The 21,184-nt window shown below is 40.9% G+C and overlaps 4 protein-coding genes across 9 annotated transcripts; 2 read left to right on the top strand and 2 right to left on the bottom strand.

Annotated features, from left to right (window-relative positions):
• Nucleotides 1-1,929: 1,929 nt before the first annotated feature.
• LOC110960263 (uncharacterized) lies at nucleotides 1,930-4,879 on the top strand. 3 transcript variants are annotated; one of them, XM_022207435.2, is made up of 2 exons: nucleotides 1,930-2,237; nucleotides 2,746-4,879. In XM_022207435.2, the coding sequence occupies exons 1-2, from the start codon at nucleotides 2,230-2,232 to the stop codon at nucleotides 4,385-4,387; spliced, it is 1,650 nt and encodes a 549-aa protein (XP_022063127.2). In that variant the 5' UTR covers nucleotides 1,930-2,229; the 3' UTR covers nucleotides 4,388-4,879. The 3 variants fall into 3 exon arrangements, with proteins under 3 accessions (XP_022063127.2, XP_022063126.2, XP_051813391.1); XM_022207434.2 differs by having other exon boundaries at nucleotides 2,743-4,879; XM_051957431.1 differs by having other exon boundaries at nucleotides 1,930-2,343.
• A 710-nt stretch (nucleotides 4,880-5,589) lies between these two features.
• On the top strand, nucleotides 5,590-14,020 carry si:dkeyp-84f3.9 (zinc finger protein 91). 4 transcript variants are annotated; one of them, XM_051957426.1, is made up of 3 exons: nucleotides 5,590-6,152; nucleotides 8,672-8,797; nucleotides 9,634-14,020. In XM_051957426.1, exons 2-3 carry the CDS (start codon nucleotides 8,681-8,683, stop codon nucleotides 13,114-13,116), a joined length of 3,600 nt encoding a protein of 1,199 aa, XP_051813386.1. In that variant the 5' UTR covers nucleotides 5,590-6,152; nucleotides 8,672-8,680; the 3' UTR covers nucleotides 13,117-14,020. The 4 variants fall into 4 exon arrangements, with proteins under 4 accessions (XP_051813386.1, XP_022063123.2, XP_051813388.1 ...); XM_022207431.2 differs by having other exon boundaries at nucleotides 5,590-6,274; XM_051957427.1 differs by lacking the exon at nucleotides 5,590-6,152 and adding an exon at nucleotides 6,288-6,643.
• A 111-nt stretch (nucleotides 14,021-14,131) lies between these two features.
• Nucleotides 14,132-16,918, bottom strand: LOC110960261 (trypsin-3-like). The gene is made up of 5 exons (XM_051957451.1): nucleotides 15,862-16,918; nucleotides 15,619-15,775; nucleotides 14,722-14,981; nucleotides 14,496-14,632; nucleotides 14,132-14,384 (listed from the first exon to the last, which is right to left on the bottom strand). The coding sequence occupies exons 1-5, from the start codon at nucleotides 15,899-15,901 to the stop codon at nucleotides 14,235-14,237; spliced, it is 744 nt and encodes a 247-aa protein (XP_051813411.1). The 5' UTR covers nucleotides 15,902-16,918; the 3' UTR covers nucleotides 14,132-14,234.
• Nucleotides 16,919-16,927: 9 nt separating this feature from the next.
• On the bottom strand, nucleotides 16,928-18,835 carry LOC127536599 (trypsin-3). Its single transcript, XM_051957456.1, has 5 exons — nucleotides 18,781-18,835; nucleotides 18,538-18,694; nucleotides 17,471-17,724; nucleotides 17,245-17,381; nucleotides 16,928-17,155 (listed from the first exon to the last, which is right to left on the bottom strand). The coding sequence occupies exons 1-5, from the start codon at nucleotides 18,818-18,820 to the stop codon at nucleotides 17,006-17,008; spliced, it is 738 nt and encodes a 245-aa protein (XP_051813416.1). The 5' UTR covers nucleotides 18,821-18,835; the 3' UTR covers nucleotides 16,928-17,005.
• Between the last annotated feature and the right edge of the window lie 2,349 nt (nucleotides 18,836-21,184).

Raw genomic sequence — 21,184 nt, 5'->3', positions numbered from 1 at the left:
AGGCAGCTTGTTTTCCCTCACATCCTCCCCTCTGAACTTGATATCCCTGTCTCCTGAGTTGATGTGTTCTGTAAAAGCTTTTACATCTTGGGCTTTGATTTTGCCCCAGGTGTAATATATACGTATACCTGAACCGGTGGCTGCGGGTTCCTCCATTGAAAGAAGTCATGTAGAGATTGCACACAGTGGGTGACACTGGAGAAATGTGTGCTGTCATCTGTAGAAACCCTCATTGTATTTAAAATAGGAGTTAGTCAGAGAGAGGTCCAGCAGGACACAAATCTGGCTGAGGGTTAAGTTCAACCTCAACGTTTACAGAGAAATTAGACACACAAACCAATATCTGCTGTTTAATTCTCAATGTCCACTGGAACTCGGACTCATAGGGCTTATCAGAACCTTACAGCACTGGACAGAGAATGTCCCGACCAAGACAGAGGGAATGGAAAAGGGCATAGCAAGTCAGGTAAATCTCCATAATATATATATTTCAAAATATTCTCCACAACAGCAGATTTATTGCATGATACACAAGGGAACAGTCAAACACCAAATTCCTCCTTTAAAATTGTAAATACTTGAACAGAAAGTGGCATTTTGTGTGGAATAAGCCTTTAAAACTCTAAAGACCTCGACAGACATAGTATTTTGGGTGGAATTAATATTTAAAATTATAAGTGCTTAGCCAGAAAGTAGTATTTGGATAAAGTAAATCCTGAAAACAAGAAGTTAGTAAAAAAAAATCTATACTCTCTTGAAGACAGTAGAATATCTCCGAACTTCTAAAGTGGCTGATAGTGGCCTCAAACTGTCATTTCTCAGACTCTGCAGACCGTTACATAGCAGGGACATTCCCTGCTGTGACCTCCTGACATCCTCCTTCACCTAACAACCAGGACTGTATAAGAATATACTATAACATTTTAAAGCAATAATTTAGAATACCTGACATCTCTATAGTGATGATTCCAAAATCTGGACTGGGTAATGCAAGACAATCATCAGGACCAGTACTGAAAAAACAGAGTCACTGCAATGCAATTAATTCTTCTTCTTTGTTGGGTTTTGACTTTGTTTAATGCTGTCCTGCATTAACTTTTGGTGTTTCTATCAATAAATATGGAGCTTTTGATAATTCTACAAGCTTTCCTTCTTTGACAAGTTTTTAAAAAGCCTTTAAAACTATAAGTGCTTGGACAAAAAGTAATATTTGAACTTTTTAGTCAGAAGGTACTGTTTGGTTGGAATACATGTTTTAAACCATAATTTATGTGTTACAAAGTAGTATTTGGGTAGAACAGATCTTTAAATCTATTAGTACTGGACATAAAGTAGTGTTTGGGTGGAATAACGGTTTAAAACTATAAGTACATGGGAACAAAAACTAGTATTTTGGGTAAGGTAAACTTTTAGAACCAGAACTTGTTCAGAAAGTACTATTAAGGCGGAAAAATCCTTTGAAAGCAAGAACTCGTTAGAATATCGTATTTGGGTAGAATAAACCTTTTAAACCAAAACTTGTTAAAATACAGTATTTAGGTGGAATAAACCTTTAAATTGTGTACTAGTACCTGGACAGAAAGTAGTATTTTGGTGGAATAATGCATTAAAACCAGAACTAATAATATCTGGGTAGAATGAACCTTTAAAACTTTAAATGCCTGGACTGGAAGTAGTATTTTGATGAAATAATGTTTTAAAACTAGAAGTACTTCACCCAAATACTACTTTGTAACTAACCACGTCTGGTTTTATAACTTTATTCTACCCAAATACGAGTTTTTGTTCAAGTAGTTTTGAATTTTAAGGTTTCTTTCACCAAGAAAGTAGTATTTAGGTGTAAAACTACAAGTACCTGGACAGACAGTAGTATTTGGGAGGCCTTTATCCAACACCCCGTTCAGTCGGTTCGGTTGTTGCGGTCACTGCAGTCCTGAAGCTGCGGCCTGCGGTCCTTCAGACACTCTGGAGCAGGAGCCTCCGCAGATAGGGGTCAGTGTAAGGAAACCGAACCGGACGTAGTGCCGCAGAAGTGCGCCATCCGCAGAGGAAGAAGGCGCTCTTTTCTCTTCCTCCTGGTTTTTGGTGTGGCTGTCAGGCTAACTGCTACCTGTCAAACACCGGCGACGGAGACCGACTGTGAACGTCTCTGGACACGAGGATGGACGATATTTTTGCGTTTTTTCAGAGGAAATGTGAAAATATCGACACGGCGACGTTTTCATTTTTATGCGACGGTGAGCGAACGTTTGTGTCTGTTAGCTAGCTGAGGCTAACGTTAGAATGCTAGGCTAGTAGCAAGCCAAGCCCGCGTTCAAATAGTAGCGTTATTAAAGGCAAAACGTGAGTACTGAAAGCATTTTCAATAACGTCTATCTGTAGATTATATTTTTATCACAAATGTATTATCGCGTTATTTGCTTTAGTGAGTCGAGAACGTGCATTTGACAGCCCGTGATGTGTATGCTTCATAATTGGGTTAAGAGTTCATTTGCTGGTTTAAAAGTTTGGAGCAGCTATTAGAAATTAGAAAATATCGTTCAAATGAAGCAAGAAGTGATGTTTAATAATACAGTGCAATCCTCTCCTCGTTGCTTGGCATGCAATTCTTTCATCACATGTAGCTGCTAGCACATTCAGCCCATTTGCACCACCTACTATCAGCCACCATTAAGAAATATTTGTTCCGTTCACTTCTATTCTGTATATGATTATGTCCAGTTTAAAACTTGTTTCCATCAGCAGGAAAGGCGTTCCAGTGGGCTTAGAGTCGGCGGTGAACACACCTATGCCCAGACTCATCATGGAGAGAGGGAGGAAAACACGATTCCTGGTGGAAGGCTTTGGCACCAGCCTGATGAACAGCGGACAGTTTTGCTTCAGCTGTGAGCAGATATTTGCCAATCAGAAATGCCTGGAGGAACATGTGTGCTCCTCTGCAAGTTACATCTGCTCCTGTGGCACCGAGTTCACTGAATACAGAGACATGCTGGAGCACAGCACGACGCATGAACCGGGCCACCAAGTGCTCGACCACGAAACGATAAGGAAACGCAGGGTCGAGAAGCGCAGAGAAGAGGAGGAGCAGCTGAAAAGAATACGGAAAGGCGAAGTGGTCTGGGAGGCGCCCAAATCGAACACTGCGCCGTCAGTTTCGTCGCCAGTGAGGCCTGTTCTGCAAGTACCCAATATGTCAGCTCATATGTCACAACGTCCCATGCAGTCTTTGCAGATTTCACAAGTGCCTGAGTTGTATCCCTCTATGTCACAAGCATCTTTGCTCCCAAATGCTACCCCCCTACCAACAGACATGAAGAATATTTTTGCAGGTGTAGGCGCACCAACAGTAGATCTTTGGACGATCTATCAGCCAGTTGTGTTGATAGAAACGGTGCGCATGTTTAGCAGGAAAAAGCCATACACATGTGGTAAATGTGGGCAGGGCTTTATGACAAAGACCTCGGTCATCTCCCATCAAAGCTCACATGTCACCGATAAAATTTCTGGCTGTATAGGATGTGGGCTGCTGCTGTCCAGCAAGAAGTTAGTGCCTCGCTTCCATGTTTGTAACTCGCACAACAACACGACCAAATTGAGACTCATCACTGCAAAACCTCTGAATTTCAAGACACTAAATAACGCCAGTGCAGATAGGAGACAGAATCTGAGTGTACAGGCGCCTCAGGTCTTTTCCTCCCTACAGATGAAAAACCAGATTCAAAATCCAACCAGGACAGGCAGCCAGGCAACTCACATTGCCTCCACCAAGCAGTTTAAAATTCAAAATACCAGACCATACAATCACAATCCGGGGCTTCATGCCACTTCGGCTTTTCACTTCAAGGGTTGGAATTCCAGTTCAGCATCCGGACAGCGTCTGAATCCTAGAGTATTCAGCCACAGTCGTCCTAGGCTTTCCGTCACTCCCTCTGTGCAGTTAAAAATGCACACAAACTCTTCCATAGGTGGATTGAGCAAACCTACTCAGATATCCCCTGCAACAAAGGGGTTTCCATGTCGAGTCTGTCGTATTGCTTTTGAAACTCCTCAGCTGCTTCAGAGGCACAAGTGTGCCAAAGCACAGGAGTTTATGGCGCAGCAAGTGCGAGGTGGCAAACAGCATTACAAACTCAAGAGGATGGTGCCGATGATGAGCCCAAACGCTGCTCAAATGAACGGTCAGAGAAAACTTGCGCTTCCACCTCCTGGTAGCATAAACAAGAACCAGGTCATGGCTGTCAGCCTGGACAAAGGGTCATCGGTGGTTCCAGTCAACGGGAGTACAGATATGGACATTGACAATGACTGTTACATTGTTGAAACCGGAACAGACAAACCTGCTGAGATGATTTACCAAGTAACCTCATCTGTTCCTATCATAACTTGACAAGGCACACCCAGTTTGCATGTCACTTTTTGTTAATCTTGGACCAAGCGCATGGAGACGGCGGCCTCCTCCTGTGAATGGCATCTCCTTGGCTCTTCACACAGGAACACAATGCTTCCTGGCTTTCTCCAAACTACTTTAAACGATAGACAAGTGTAGAATGAATAGTGATAACAAACATGCATCTTACTTAAGCTGAATTCCTTTTTTTTGGTACAGTTAAACAGATCAATATTGACTTCCCAAGAGTATAAAGTTGTTGCTCCTGCAGCGGGTATAGAAGGTGTAAATGAAAGTTGAAAAATGTTTGGTGGGATACCCAGGTATTGTATAATAGCACTTTTGTTCTGTTTTTTTTAAATATGTTTTTAGTATGATCAGAATGTGTTGTGAAGCTGTGGGAATTGGCCGCAATACCTTGTGTGTTCTTACCAGCTTTGTCAGACTTTATGAATTCAGTATATTATGTATTAAACTATATTTTCAAACTCACCCTGTGTGTGTGTGTGTGTGTGTGTGTGTGTGTGTGTGTGTGTGTGTGTGTGTGTGTGTGTGTGTGTGTGTGTGTGTGTGTGTGTGTGTGTGTGTGTATTCATGCGCTAATGCAGCAAATTATATTGTTAGATTGTCACATGATAAAGTGACAATGTGTAGTGCTTTCAGCTGTATTTTTAAAAATGATGGATGGGAGTGTTTTTATAATAGAACAGCTCAGTGCAATGCAAGCAGTGTATAGAATGAGAAGTGTGTAAAATAGATATTAGACATGAAAACAGTGGAATTTTTTTAAGATTAAGATTCAAAAAAGTTTGTGCTCAAATCTGTTACTGATATGTTGTGGAGTGTTTGATTCATTGGCAGAAAACTCAAAATTAAACACAAATTTTATTTTTACAGTTTGACAACTTTCTAATTAACTCAACTTTATTTATAAAGCGCTTTTAAAACAGCAGCCGCTGAAACAAAGTGCTGTACAATAAGCAATAAATAATAAATTAAAACATTAAAAAACAAAACTTACACATTAAAACAGCAGCACAATAAAACAAGAGCAGAGTCTTAAGCTGTGTTAAAAGCCAGTGAATAAAAATAGGTCTTTAGTTTTAAAAAGCCGATAATCCTCCTCAATGTTAGATGTGCATGTGTGGATTTCAACTTCTCTGAAACAGTGAATTTTCCAGTTACATGCAGCAATTTTTAACTGCTTTGAGAATCTGCAGTATTTTTTTATCTGTTGATTTGTATTGGCCATTTTCCTGGATTTTTTTACTGTCAACCTGTGATCATGACAACCAGCAGAGGGGGCCAGTTCAGAGCAAAAACAAGGCGCAGTTGTGAGTCCATTGATGATGATGTAAACATACATGGCTGTTTTCCAGATGCGTGCATGAGGCGTTCGCGACATGCTTCTGAGTATAGTCTAAAATGAGCATCATACTCCTTAAATTAGCTAAACCACTGCCAAAAGGTTTCAAAATCTGCAGAGAAATATTTAGCACACGTGGTCAAATTTTTATGTCTCAGTAATATAAAACTCGCTGTTTCTGTGTCGTGTTTGATACTTTTAAAGTTCCCCGCTGTACTAAACGTCCCACCGCCCCTGAAGCACCCTCGCTGTACGCTCGGCGTGATTGATGCTTTTTCGGGCTGCTTTTGTGCGTGTAAACTGAGCTGTTCGCTTCTGCAAACTGCACGGAACAGAAGAGAAGACGCCGGGGTTCGCGTTAGCGGCTCGGCTCCTGTACAAATGAACCCCACGTAAAAGGTGCCAAGGAGCTGCGAAGCAGCAGAGTTTTTGTACGGCTTCGAGTTAGCTTCTGCTAGCTAGCTGAGCCGCGGTCAGTGCATGGCTACGCAGAAACGCGGTCCTGGCTCTCTCCCACGCAGGCAAGCACTTTGTGTTTACTACCACCCGTCACATTTAGTAGCTGATGTCAAGAAATGGTCGCTATAATCTGTAAAGAAACTGAGCTGACACTGAAGTTAAGTCCGTGTGGCCTGTAATGGTAAATAACCGTAGCTAGCTATCTGGCCTACCGAACGATAACAGCTAACTTACATGGTTGCCTTAAATGACAACCGGTAAGTGGATGTTGAAGCTGCCAGATGGGTCGTAGATGCTTGAAATTACACCTAAAAGTGAATCTGAAAGGGCTTAAATGTCAGTCAAAACCCATCAGAAAGCCTCCATCGGATGAAATGTGTCTGCAGTGGAGATGAAAGGCGGGCAGACATTAGCAACTGCTGCATATCAAGGCAATTAATCAGCATTGTTTGTTCCATTTCCTGCATACATCTTCCTCATTATGGTGCAGTGCATGTTGTCCAGGTTCACAAATACTGCTTCAGATAAGTGTAAAGTCTGTGTGATTTGTTATGATCAGAAAGTAGTCAGTAACTTCTACATGCGGAGTCTTACTCAAGTGTATGGTAATTTTATCTGCAAAATATGCTAAAAGTTTAAGTATCTTATGCACAGTAATTCCTTCCTTGAGTATTTTACTTTTGTGTGTGTGTGCACGTTTTAGTTGTTGAGTTACATAGTATTATTGGAATATTGTTAATGATACTGCAGATGTGATGTACATAAAAGTGCGGAATTTTCTCTATTTGAAAAGAATAAAACATCCTGAAATGATTGAAGTGATTTTGAGGCATTGCAGATTGAAAAGATGTTTTAAGACAAGCTGACAAAAAGCTATGTGGAACCATATAATGTAACACTGGCAAAGGCAGCCGAGCCGTGTTTTTTTTTTTTTTGAGTGGCATTCAGAGCTGACTTTGCACTGATAATAAACAAACAAATTAGTTTTGTTGCTTCGTGTGGGGTCAGCAATTACAAGACACTGCTTACAGGCTACCTGCTGTTGGTTATCCTTTCTGTAGCTAAATTATTTCCAGACAACCGACATTTCTTTTTACAACCAAATCTTCCTTTTCAGTTTTCCTCTCCTGTTCTTGAGGATTGTGCCTTACACATGTGGAGCCTGCATGCCACCAAGCTGTGTTTCAGTTAATTTGCAATATTTGACATTACGCTGTCTGTAATGTGGCTATTGTGCCCAAACACATTGCAGTGTTGATGCAGTTGGGCCACACAGTGTTGTGTTGCAGCATCATGACTGCGATCCACAAAAATCACATTAATATACTGAGATATATAACAGCTGTCGGCAGTGTCTTGTAATTGTTTTACCACCACACAAGGCAACAAAACAAATTTCTTTGGCCATTTAAATCAGGATCACAAAGCTTAGTATGGCGATTGCAAAGCCAGGTCTGAAAGCCATCCAAAACTTTGAATCCGTTTCTCCAGTGTTATATCACATGAGGCTTTTTCCAGCTTTTTTCTTTTGTTTTGTTTTGTAATGAGTTTCTATTTTTGATGCGGATGCACTTCATCATTGTAGGATAATTATTTTCGAATACAGTTGTTCAAGTAATCTGGTGAAAATTTCTGTTCATTTATTTTCCACAACGCAATATATAGTGCAGAAAGGCAAAGTATTGCACAGAAGATCACTTTAATGCTGCAGCTGGTCGATTATAAATTGTAAAAAAAAAAAAAAAAAAAAAGCTCCTCCACAGTTTCCTTTAAAACCAGTTTGAACCACTTTGTGTTGTTTCTGAGTTACAATTAATTAATTAATTCATTAGGAAATTATTTACCAAAGTTTGTCTTTTTTGTGAGAGACTTTGAAGTCTGGAAAAGCATGAGCAGAAATGTGGAAAAGTTTTGATCCAAGGTTTTTCCTTGCATAGTCAGTTCATGTACAGTAAAATTAATAACTCTGTGGTTCATCTTTGGAAAGAAATTATGCATTTTGCTGTCATTTTAGACTTTTTGCTAAGCAAAAATGTTAACTGTACTGAATCAATTAAAATCCCAATCAATAAAACTTGTTAAAAAATTTAATCACTTGTTTTTTTTTTAATCAGTTCTCATAATTTTGGCGCTAGTGAATTTCCTTTGGTGCTGACTGATACCTTTTTGGAGGACACCAAAAATTCCTCATTGCAGGAAAAGTCCTGTTTTGAAGCGGGCCAGTGATTGTTTACAGCATACTTCTTGTCTGAAAGTATTGGTGCATTCATTACCTTTGAACAGCTACAATGCAATTGGACACTTTGAAGTTTTTGTGCCAAATGCGCATAGCATGCAATTTATTTATATATTTTTTTCCCCCAATCCTAGTTAATTCATATTTAAGCCAGGCATTTTTTTGACTTTACATGTCACTGTTTTTATGCGTTACAACCTCCTTGTCACTGTTTAATCCACAGACTCTTGACATGGGGAGTAAAATGTCCTTCGGCAGAGGAAGCAGTGACCCAAATACAGTGTCTGAGTTAACTTCTGTGGCACCTCATCCTCTCAGTTCCATTCATGTGCCTCCGGACTGCAAACAGGTAGCCAGTGAGAGATTCAAATAGCATGTCACCCCATAGTTTATGCTGTCCTATACAGTAAACATTATGGGTCTACCAGAATGTTTTTTTCAGTGCCAATATCAATCAGTAATAAACAAGGAGACTTGTTGGAATTAATGCAAATTTGCAGCAAATCTTGGTGTCAACATTTTGAAGAAAAAAGAAACAGCTGGACCAAACTTAATTGAAATACTTTTGTTTAATTAGATTGTACATTTTGAATTTGAAAAAACTAAATTCAGCATTTAATCTTCATTGTTGGAATGCACTTGCCTGTGACACAGAACCAATCAGACAGTGCTTTGAGTGTTGAATACAGATGGAGCAAAGCGACCAATTTAGAGCCAAAGTAGAATATTTTTGAAAAATGTTGCTGCCAAATCATTTTCAAAAAACTCCACATTTGTGGAAAAATCCTGAATATTGGACCCAATAATCGTCCTGGCTGATAGTCAGTCCACCTCTAGGATACAGGACCATTTAAATTTTGACTAATTAAGAATCCGTCGAACTGCAATGCTGTGTTTTATAGGAGAGGTCTGCCTGCAATGCATGCACACAGTTGTAGTTAAATAGGTAAATCGACCAGGATTCGTATATTTATTTGTTCAAGAGATATTTATATAAAAGGAATATAAAAACAGATTTTTTTAAACATAAGGTTATATTTCCAATCCAGGAAATAACCTATAGGTGTTACTCAGTGCTCCTTAATTAAGCATGCTTCTGTCATGACAGCTCGTTTACTCATTTTAGGAGACTGATAAGACAAAACCATTAATGCAGTCATGGTAATGCAATCTTTTCTTCCGCAGATACCCGAAGACAATATATACAGTGAGGGAGACCTGGACTCCAGGTGGGAAGGAGAAATGAAAGCAACAGAGCTGAGTCAACCTGTGCTTGAGTCCCACTCGTCTGGATGCCTGGAGCCTGATGTACGTGTCAACTCTGAAGCAGTAGGTGGATTAAAGTGCAGACAGAGTGAACTCATGTCGTCGCAGGTAGGGATGGAAGCAGCGCCTCAAATTAATTCTGCAAGCGTGTGCAGCTCCACAACAGACAGTCATGTGGAGGTCCACAGAAGGCGCAGGAGGCGTCGTAGAATGGACGAGCTGCTGATCGATGAGAGAAGAGACTCAGATCTTGCTGGTAATGATGCACTTCAGCACGGGGAGGTCAGCACAACAATACCTTTGCCAACGTGTTTAGTTAACCACAGCGATGGTTCACGTACTGCCGTAGATAGTCTCTTAATCAATGATTCATCTCGTAAGGAGATGCCTGGTCCTCATGTTGCCTCAGATGAACAAGTAGAAGGTGGCATCTCTTTGCGGCAAAGAAAAAGAAGACGACAGCCAAAAGACCCTGATATCACAGCTGCTGAAAACACGGCGCCTGAACCTGCTGCTGCCAGCACTCTTGTTGCTCCTCCTGCTGCGCCTCCTGTTCCACCTCCTCTGCCTAATGCTAATAATATTAGCATCCCCACACGGAGACTAAGGAGTAGACGACAGCAGCATTCTTCAACAGAGGATGGAAAGTTGGACTCTCACAGCAAGGAAGACGTAAAGCAAACTGAAGCGACTACACCCAACTTTCCACATGCTAAAAGAAGGAGGACTAGGTTGCATATTGATCAGCAAGTTCCAACCAAAGTATCCAAGCTGGATGATTCCCAGGAGGCTTTGCCAGTGTTAAGCAACAACACAGACTGTGAGGGGAAAGCGGAGACAGATAAACAGGTGGAGCTGTACACTGACAAACAAGGGACTGATAGGGACGAAAAGGGTGATCAACTCTCCTCGCAGTCTGGAGAACGACAGGAGAAACTAAAGACATGTACTTTATCTCGAAAAAATTACCACACAGAACCTGAAGTTATGCCTTCAGAGGGTCTAAACTTAGTAAGCACTTCTCCAACTGATAACACTATAATTAAGCATTCAGCAGACATGAAGGAATCACAATCAAAAACCTGTAAATCTCCAACAAATGCAGAGTTGCAGAAGTCAGAGCCCTCTAGCACAGATATCGTAACGTCCTCTGAACCAACACCTAAATCTGTTGTGATCCTGCCCACTGTGAAATCTGAGAATGAAGAGATAGAGGTGGGCCATTTAAATCCTGTGTCTCAGTCAGATAGTCCTAAAGCTTTTCAGCACAGTGCCAACACTACAGTTAAATCAGAGGCTCCAAACACTCAGCAAAACATGTTTAGGCGCAAGAGAGGCGGCAAGAGAAGGAGAAGAATAACTAATGTTTTGTTACCGAAAGCGCCTGTTGTAGAGAACCATGAAGCCAGCAGTGATGCTCCACCAAAAACAGACTGTGGTGATGCAGATAACGAAGCCAACTCTGACTCAAATATTCTCTATACAAAAAAAGGGGGTAAAACACTGTTGAAATGTGGCTACTGTGACCGTACATTTAAATTCCTGTCTCAGTTTGTAATCCATCAACGTATTCATACGGGCGAAAGGCCTTTCAAATGCAAAGAATGTGGCAAGGGTTTCAGCAAAAATTCCAACTTAAATCTTCATCTCAAGACACACAGAAAGAGCAACATATATCAGAAATGCCCGTTTTGCAAGATTAAATTCTCTTGCTCGGAGTACGGCTCGCATATGAAGATGCACGCACATGAGCTGGACCAGGAGAGTAAGAATAACAAAGCTGAAAAACGAAGCAGAGGCGGCGACAGTGAAAACAAACAGGGAGTTCCGAAAGCAGAGAAGAGGGATAGAAAAGTTTGCCAGTACTGTGGTAAAACGTTCCCATTTCAGTCCGCCCTCATTAGACACGTCCGCGTCCACACGGGAGAGAAGCCTTATAAGTGTGATATATGTGGCAAAGCTTTCGGTCAGGCCTATTTCCTCCGTGTTCACGAGCTGACGCACTGGTCTGTGAAGCGTTACAACTGCACTCGCTGCGAAAAGTCATTCACGCACTATAGCAATGCAAAAAATCACACGTGCCGGCCTACGGGAGACATAGATTTGCAACCGAACAGTAAAGCGAACAGAACCGTAAAGCCTTCGCTGACGTACACGTGCCACATCTGCAAGAACATTTTTGACCATCTGCAGGAGTTCAACAGCCACATGAGAGACCACACCGGTGCAAAGCTTTATCGCTGCTTGTATTGTGACAAGCTGTTCGGTGTGCTGTCTGAGTTTAACGCCCATCGCAGTCAGTGTAAAGTAGAAAAAAATACCTCTAGCTTTGCCATAAAGGAGGAGGAGACCATGTCATTAATTCAGTACTCGGTGCCTGCCCTTAGGTGTTCGTCAGGAAACAATTCAGCCCCTCTCCCTGCTGCAAATTACATACCGCAGAAAATAGAGCCGCAAACCAGCTGCAAGAATCGCCCTGCTAACTTAAAGAAACCTTTCCAGTCGACGGTCATACCGGCTCATCACCTCTCGCACCTCGTGGCAAAGTTAAACAAACTAGATAACAGATCAGACCCCAGGAAATATCTATGTCCGAGCTGTGGGCGGCTGTTCAGACATATGGGCCGCCTCAGGGCCCACATGTTAACGCACTCCCCGGGTCAAAGCTACACCTGCGCCTGTTGTGGTAAGACGCTAGGAAACTGGAAAAAACTGTGGCATCACCAGAGAATCCATCGTCAGAGACGTGGCCGCTTCACTTGCTCTCAGTGCGGACAGGGTTTTCGGTTCATGGAGCCTTACAAAAAACACATGAGCGAGCACCCGGAGTTCCAGTGGGTGCAGGTCAGACCGAAGAAAGTGTTTCTGCCTTATCAGTGTGAGCAGTGCAGATGCAGCTTTAAGACTCTAGACCTGCTGTTCAGTCACCAGCTCTGCCATTCCCCATCGCAAGACACACGCAAGGATTTCGATTTATTCGTAGTCGATCACAATGCACAGTCAAATAAGAAAATACTCAACCCTTCCGCCAACAACAATATAACAACAATACATACAACAGCCGAGGAAAACAAATATCCAGCATGTCAAGTGTCACCTCTTGCACCAATGATTTCTTTTGTCCATAATCAGGGTCTTGATTTGGGCAATTCTTCGCAGTATCGTCCCAGCAGGACACATCCAACACTAGACGGAGAAACTAGTCATGAAAGCGTAGATGAAAACGCACTAGGAAAACCTATTACACCTTTAAGAACTGTGAAAAGACACATGACACAAACTGCCAGCATTTCAAATGAAGCGTCTTCAGATGGTGTTCAGTGCGCTGTGTGTGGAAATGCATATCCTGCCATTTCAGACCTTTATCAGCATTATTTGATGCATGCTAGAGGTCAGGTATAACGCTCTGTATTCAAATAGGGTGCACCTTTTTCAATGTGCATCTGTGTTTCTGACAACTTTTAACTTTCTAGCTTGAGAATAGAAAGCATAAAAACACTGTTGTACACCCAGAAAACTTCAAATTATTTGACTGTGTCAAGTTTCATGAAATTTTGAGTCTGTTTTCATGGAGTTTAGTAAGCGACTTCAGGTAGAAGCCACTAACGTAACCTTTAGTTTCTATAATTACATTTCTTACAAGTTAACACTAGATGGAAAATTTTAAATTTGATTCAGTTGGATTGTGCCAGCGGGGTTTGGAGCCCAGTGTGTCTAACCAGAATAATGTAATTGGCTATAAAATGGTGTTTATGAATACAGAAATGACCAAAAATGGAAAATCTGAATTTAATTTGGAGATATTGATAGAAAAGAACTAACCAGTGAAATATTCTGATCCCTTGCGTATTCTTGTTACTCCGCATCCTACTGGAATTTGTATTTTACAGCTTGGAAAAGAGACAATAGTGGAAAAGGTTGCTTTGGATTCATAAACTTGTTATTGTCATTAATATTCAGCAGATTTCAAACACTTTCACCTCCTCATGATGTGTCTAATAACTATATGACCACTGTGAATCCAAATTTCAAACTTCCAATCATGCTGATGTTTTCTTGTCCTAAAGTCGAAGTGTACTGATTTCAAACTCGCATCAGTATTTTGTATTTACATTTCAAGAGTGAATAAGAGCTTTGCACATATTTGTCATATTGTGGACTGAAATCGGTCATCGTCAGGCTTGAGTTTATTGGAATCGTGAAAATATAACATTTCAAATGCTGTTTCCTGGATGGACGTCTTGCTCTGTTGTAAATAATTTTATGCTACAGTTTGTCTTAAAAACAATAAAAGGCCACTTTTGTATTTGTTTGTAACAGTGTTTTGGATTTTTACAGTAAGATTTGTGCATACAGGAGCTTCTCCAGCATGCTTTTACACTGAAAACTGTTGAGTTGTTCCTTAGATGTGTGGTAATTGGCCAAGAAGTCAAATACATTAGTGGGTTGAGATTTATTTTATTCACCAATCAAAGGCTTACAGACTTGTGTGTCTCACAACAACTGACTGTAAAGTGATTTCAGTTGGAGGACATGGTGCTGCGGATCCAGGAGTTGTAGTTGCAGACTTTGGTGTAGACTCCAGGCTTGTTCAACTCGTCGCATCTGTAGCTATAGGACATCACACCCTGCAGCTGACCATTGCACACCACGGGGCCACCCATGTCATCCTGACAGGGGAAAGACAAGGAGAGGTGTGAGCAGAGGAGTTCTGAAGTTTGTTCTTTCAACTTTTAGAATTGCTTTTAGAATCCACTTTTAGAATCAGTGACTTCCTTTACCAGGCAGGAGTCCTTGCCTCCATTGAGCAATCCAGCACAGGACATGTTGGAGGTGATCTCTTCAGGGTAGGAGGACCTGCAGCTGCTGTCGCTCAGGATGGAGGCATCCAGGCACCTCAGAGTATCAGGGTAGTTGTCTTGTAAGATAAAGAATACATGTAAATATTGCTACTACCTCGTCCTGGATAAAAATAATTTCCAGATATGTTTTCAGAATTTTACTGACGTCCGATGACACTCAGGTTGCCCCATCCAGAGATCAGACATTTAGTGCCGGCTACGGCGCAGCTGGTGGGCAGGGACACGGTGCGGACGACGTCGTTCAGGCGGGCGGGTTTGCTCAGCTTGATCAGCATGATGTCGTCGTCCTGGTTGTAGGTGGTGTAGCCAGGGTGAAGGATGACCTTGGCAGGGTCAATGAACTGCTCACTGCCCTCATTGACGGCAACGTTGTGCTCACCAAGACGCACCTGGATGACCATGTGACTGCAGAGAGAGATATGAGGGTAAAAATACATTTAATGTTCAATTTTTACTCAGGTGATCATTATAGGATTGAGAAGTTAAAGCTTGTTGCAGAAAGAAGAAATGCTAGTCTGAGCTAACAGAAGTAGCTATACTGTAATACCCGCATATGAATACGTTTTATATTAATTTTTCATCATTTTTTAAAATTACTGTTATTTTACATATTTCCACCATTTAGTTTGTTTTGCTTCAGATACTGATGAGTAAACACTAGAATAAATGCATTAATCTGCTTGTTGACTGTAGGAAAACAAAACGGCAGAATTGTACCATGCTGCTTTTGCAATGTGTGACCATAAAATTACAATTTTACTGCATTCAAATGAGAAAAAAGCCATTGTTTTTCATATTTGGGTGAAAAATAATGTACATTAGATTTTTAAAAAAATGATTAATACTTTAAGTGTCATTTTACAGATTTTCCCTGCTTTGTTTCAAAACAGATATCTGATACAATCAAAGAAAAAATCTGTTCATTTACATGCTGACTGTACAAATAAAACTCAGCTCAAAACTGTACATATGTATGCTTCTTCAGCAAATCATCGTGTTCCTGTGGTGTCAGATGAATCTAATGTCCGTTCCCTGCACTTACTTCCTGTAGCAGTGAGCAGCAGACACCACCCAGGTGCTGGAGATCAGGGCGCCTCCACAGAAGTGGTAAAGAGACTTCAGAGAGACCTGATAAGGCACAGAGTTCTTCCTGCACTCATAGCCTCCAACAGTCTTGTCATCCTCAATGGGAGCGGCATCTGATGGATTCACATCATGTTTGTCAGAGTGTTTAAGTCTCACTGGATAGTCATTTTCAAACTCATACATTCAGACTCATACTCACATGCCACTGCGAACAGAGCCAGAAGAATGAAAGCCTTCATGGTGGTTCCTGTCTGAGACACGATGTCTGTTCAGCTCCACTGCAGCTCCTTATATACACTCTGTCCCTCTGCTATCTGATTGGGCAAGGACACCTATTTTATTCTTTTTTTCTATTTTCCCACTTTATCTTGTACAGAAACGTTTGTGAAAACACGTGTGGAACCAGGGCAGAGTGATGATGTGTTTTTTCACAGCTGTCACATGTACAAGCCTAAACCTTGAAGCACAACAAGTCAGACTTTCTTTATTCATCCAGAAATGCTATAGTTTCATGTACACTTTTAATTTGAGATTGTGTGGACACTTTTCACTGTTGTTCAAAGCCAAAAATACAAACAAAAAATATCTCTCTATACATAATCAAAACACATGATGAAGAGAGTTGTACAATACCAGACTTTACATCGAATGGACTTTTTTAAGCCAACAAAATGCACTCATTATAAATTAATTATTAAAAATGAATAGTATGGAACCTGTGAACGCATTACATAATAGAGTTAATCATTTGAGATTGTTTAACTTTGCCAAATAGTGTCATTGTAACACTGCCCTGTGGTGGTGGAATGCAATAACTACAGAAGCAATTAAAATATGGAAAAAAATAGTGTAAAGTTTACAGATTGAACAGCTGCAACTGCAAAACAGCTAAAGATTGTAATTTAGATTAAATTACAGATTTTAAATAGTTTGACAAAAAAAAACTTAAATGTTTTTTTTCCAATGTCTGTACATGTTAGGAACATGAATGTGACGGAGATAAACCAGATGTAACATTTGTCCTGAACATTTCAGTCCTCCACATTGGCTCTTGGAGGTGTACATGTATAGAGTTTTGCATACATAATTTTATGCTACAGTTTGTCTTAAAAATAATAAAGGTCTCTTGTGTATTTGTTTGTAACAGTGTTTTGGATTTTTACAGTAAGATTTGTGCATACAGGAGCTTCTCCAGCATGCTTTTACACTGAAAACTGTTGAGTTGTTACTTAGATGTGTGGTAATTGGCCAAGAAGTCAAATACATTAGTGGGTTGAGATTTTTTTATTTATGAATCAAAGGCTTACAGACTTGTGTGTCTCACAACTGACTGTAAAGTGATTTTAGTTGGAGGACATGGTGCTGCTGATCCAGGAGTTGTAGTTGCAGACCTTGGCGTAGACTCCAGGCTTGTTCCTCTGGGCGCATCCATAACCCCAGGACACCACACCCTGCAGCTGACCATTGCACACCACGGGGCCACCGGAGTCACCCTGACACAGGAAAGACAAGGAGAGGTGTGAGCAGAGGAGTTCTGAAGTTTGCTTTGTCCACTTTTAGGATCAGTGACTTTATCTCATACCTGGCAGGAGTCCTTGCCTCCCTCCAGGAATCCAGCACAGAACATGTTGGAGGTGATCTGTCCGGGGTAGGAGGACCTGCAGCTGCTGTCGCTCAGGATGGGGGCATCCAGGCACCTCAGAGTATCAGGGTAGTTGCCTAGAAAAATAAAGAAGACATGTAAATATTGCTACCACCCAGTCCCGGATTAAAAAAATTTCCAGATGTGTTTTCAGTATTTTACTGACTTCCAGAGGCGCTCATGTTGCCCCATCCAGAGATCAGACAGTTGGTGCCGGCTCCGGCGCAGCTGGAGGGCAGGGACACGGTGCGGACGTAGCTGTTCAGGGTGGCGGGTTTGCTCAGCTTGATCAGCATGATGTCGTTGTCCAGGTTGTAGCTGCTGTAGCGGGGGTGACGGATGACCTTGGCAGAGTTGATGAACTGCTCAGTGCCCTCATTGACGGCAATGTTGTGCTCACCAAGACGCACCTGGACGCGACTGCAGAGAGAGACATGAGGGTGAAATACATTTAATGCTCAATTCAATTTGTGCTCAGGTGATCAGTATAGGATCGAGAAGTTAAAGCTTGTTGAAGAAAGAAAAAATGCCAGTCTGAACTAACTACAGTAGCTATACTGTAAAATATGTATGTTTTATATCAGCTTTTCATCATTTGTTTGGAACAATTTGCTGTTTATTTTACTTATTTTCACCATTTAGCTCCAGAAATTCACTAGTAAAGAACAAATGCATTAATTTACTCATTGACTGTAGAAAAACAAAAACAGGCCAAAACTGTAAGTAACATGCTTCTTTTGCAATGTGTGACCATAAAATTGCAGTTTTACTATATTTAAATGAGAAAAAGATTCCATTGTTTTTCAAATGATTGTCATATTTGCACGCAAAATAATGTATATTAGGTTTTTAAAAAATGGTTAGTACTTTTAAGTGTCATTTTACAGATTTTTTCCTTTGTTTTGAATACAGATAATATCTGATACAACCAAAGAAAAATGTATTCAGTAACATGCTGACTGTAAAAACTAAAATCAGCTTAAAACTGTACATACTGACTACATTGAATATCTGTATTTGTATAAATAGTCATTTGTTCTTTTGCAATGTGTGGCCACAAAATGACATTGTTTTCTCTTATTTACATGAGCAAGAAATATCATTAATTTACACATATTTACTGTTATCTTCATTGTTTTTTGCTTTTTTTAAGCACATATATGTATGCTTCTGCAGCAAATCATCCTGTTCCTGTGGTGTCAGATGAATCTAATGTCCGTTCCCTGCACTTACGACTTGTAGCAGTGAGCAGCAGACACCACCCAGGTGCTGGAGATCAGGGAGCCTCCACAGAAGTGGTAGCCAGAGTTCAGAGAGACCTGGTAAGGCACAGAGTTCTTCCTGCACTCATAGCCTCCAACGATCTTGTCATCCTCAATGGGAGCGGCATCTGATGGATTCACATCATGTTTGTCAGAGTGTTTAAGTTTCACTGGATAGTCATTTTTAAACTCATACATTCAGACTCATACTCACATGCCACTGCGAACAGAGCCAGAAGAATGAAAGGCTTCATGGTGGTTCCTGTCTGAGACACGATGTCTGTTCAGCTCCACTGCAGCTCCTTATATACTCACTCTGTCCCTCTGCTATCTGATTGGCCAAGGATACCTATTTCATTTTTTTCCATTTTCCCCCTTTATCTTGTACAGAAACGTGTGTAAAAACACACGTGTGGAACCAGGGCCAAGTGATGATATGTTTTTTTCACAGCTGTCACATGTACAAGCCTAAACCTTTAAGCACAGCGAGTCAGACTTTCTTTATTCATCCAGAAATTCTATAGTTTCATGTACACTTCTAATTTGAGATTGTGTGGACACTTTCCACTGTTGTTTAAAGCTAAAAAAAAAAAAAAAAAATCTCTCTCAATACAAACTCAATACACATTATAACCAAAGTTGTACAATACCAGACTTTACATTGTTGTGAAGCATGGAGATATGAGATCCCAGAATCAGCCACAAAGGGGAGACTCTGACAGAACAACAGCTAAATAAGGGAACATTGTGATATTTTAACCTGTGATTTAGGATCAGATTATGCCATAACCTAATGAATGAGTTTGAACTAACCAAGTGTCTATTCTTACATTCTTTAATGTTGAAACAGTGTAAAAATCAGAAGAGCAGCTCACTGTGAAAAGTGATGTTTTTGACAGATTTGACTAAAAAGAGGAACTTATGCTTTATGAAATGGGAATGCTTTTAAGAGTTTTGATTACTTTGAAACTGAGGTGTTTTAGAAAGAGTTTTGACTACTGTTATGAGGTGAGAAGTCATGAGTTAAGTGAACTAGGGTCAAGTGTTCACCGTAAAGATTAAACTCAGAATAGATTGGGTTTTTTTAATAAGTCTGTACACATTGTCCAAAAGATTGCACAATGGGATGCCAGCGACAGTTAGAGGCTGACATCCGCTTTTCCATTTCCTGATCAGGAGCCTGTGCTGAGTTGCAGACAGGAGAGATCAGGGGGGGCAAGATGGGCTGTCTGGACAGTCCAAAACAGATAGTTTCAGTTCCTTAAAAGTGGGGGTGATCATGCGGTCAGTGTATGGGGCAAGTGTGCGAGTTGGGAGGGGGTAAAGATACAGTAAACTATAAATTACATCTGATCGAGATGCAAGTTGGGAGTCGTTGGGTGATAGTCGCTTGATGCAAACCAGGGTAGAAATGCCCTGAGCTAAGGGGATTTTACCACGTAACTCGGATGGGGATTCAACATGATCTGCAAAGGAATAACTGTTCTGATGGAATTATGGACCAAAGTACTGCGTTTTCTGCAGTGTTGGAGGATTACTGAACTGTGATCTGGATATAACACTGACTGATAGAACATTACTGAACTCTATTTTCCATGTAAGGAATACTGGACCAAACAACAAAAATGGATATATGCAGATCTAAATCTGGTCCGGACCCCCGTCCACTTCCCCCTGGGCCCTGGCGGGTCTCAGGTGAGCAGCCGGGTGTGGCCACACCGTGACTGCTCTCCCTCCAAATTATGTAATCTGGGTGATTATTGCTTCTCTTTTATGAAAGCATAGTTCCACTAATGAGTCGTGTTAAACAATTGAAAGAATAGTGATGTTTGATTAACTGTCTGATGATTAAGAGCTATTGCTATGCCCTTGCTAAAATATAATAAACATTTATTCTGCAATTAAAGACAACAAATTGCAAGTGCTATTTTTATCCCTGAATGAATACTTATACATCTAGCTCTGGATGTAAAAAGTCAGATTACTGCGTGCATAACAATAGTAGAGGTTCTGAAAGGGTACCTAGTCATGGGGGCCAGGTTGGCCCGATATAAACATATCCTAGAGGTTGTCTATATGTCCATAACCTCTGAATTAACCTAGCAACTTAACAAGTGCAAGATCTATGAGAGGAAAAGCTGCCGTTAACAGGCGTGTCTGGTGATTAAGTTTAACTTTACCGAAGTGGCTACTCGGTTAAATTAATTATCAGAGGAAGCAGGGATAGGCGTCTGGATGAAGGCAGTGAGACAGCTAGGCGAATTTTCCTCGTCTACCAGCTTAACAGTTCTGCAGCATCCCTCTGAGTAAGATCTCAGGGGGCAGTAGAACCGGACCCGTAGGATGGAGAGCCGGTCCAGTGATTCCCTGACAGCTGAATAAGTTAATTAGGGGGTCACTGGCCCTGAGGATCGACAACATCGAATGGACTTTTTTAAGCCAACAAAATGCACTCATTATAAATTAATTATTAAAAATGAATAGTATGGAACCTGTGAACACATTGCATAATATAATTAAACATTTGAGATTGTTGAACTTTGTGTCATTGTTACACTGCCCTACAACGGCAGCGTGCAAAAACTACAGAAGCAATTAAAATACAACAAAAAAATAGT

Source organism: Acanthochromis polyacanthus, chromosome 12 (assembly GCF_021347895.1).
Source record: "Acanthochromis polyacanthus isolate Apoly-LR-REF ecotype Palm Island chromosome 12, KAUST_Apoly_ChrSc, whole genome shotgun sequence".
NCBI classification, from domain to species: domain Eukaryota; kingdom Metazoa; phylum Chordata; class Actinopteri; family Pomacentridae; genus Acanthochromis; species Acanthochromis polyacanthus.
This window is presented reverse-complemented; position numbering and strand designations above follow the sequence as displayed.

Excerpts from the sequence above, each read along its gene's own strand:
- si:dkeyp-84f3.9 (XM_051957426.1), top strand. The coding sequence starts at position 8,681 with ATGGGGAGTAAAATGTCCTTCGGCAGAGGAAGCAGTGACCCAAATACA. Across the intron at positions 8,798-9,633 it reads TGCCTCCGGACTGCAAACAG|ATACCCGAAGACAATATATA; the intron begins GTAGCCAGTGAG and ends TTTCTTCCGCAG.
- LOC110960261 (XM_051957451.1), bottom strand. The coding sequence starts at position 15,901 with ATGAAGGCTTTCATTCTTCTGGCTCTGTTCGCAGTGGCAT. Across the intron at positions 14,982-15,618 it reads GCTGCTCACTGCTACAGGAA|TCACATGGTCATCCAGGTGC; the intron begins GTAAGTGCAGGG and ends CTCTCTCTGCAG. Across the intron at positions 14,633-14,721 it reads CAACCTGAGTGTCATCGGAC|ACAACTACCCTGATACTCTG; the intron begins GTCAGTAAAATT and ends TTATCTTACAAG.
- LOC127536599 (XM_051957456.1), bottom strand. The coding sequence starts at position 18,820 with ATGAAGCCTTTCATTCTTCTGGCTCTGTTCGCAGTGGCAT. Across the intron at positions 17,725-18,537 it reads GCTGCTCACTGCTACAAGTC|TCGCGTCCAGGTGCGTCTTG; the intron begins GTAAGTGCAGGG and ends CTCTCTCTGCAG. Across the intron at positions 17,382-17,470 it reads CAACATGAGCGCCTCTGGAA|GCAACTACCCTGATACTCTG; the intron begins GTCAGTAAAATA and ends TTATTTTTCTAG.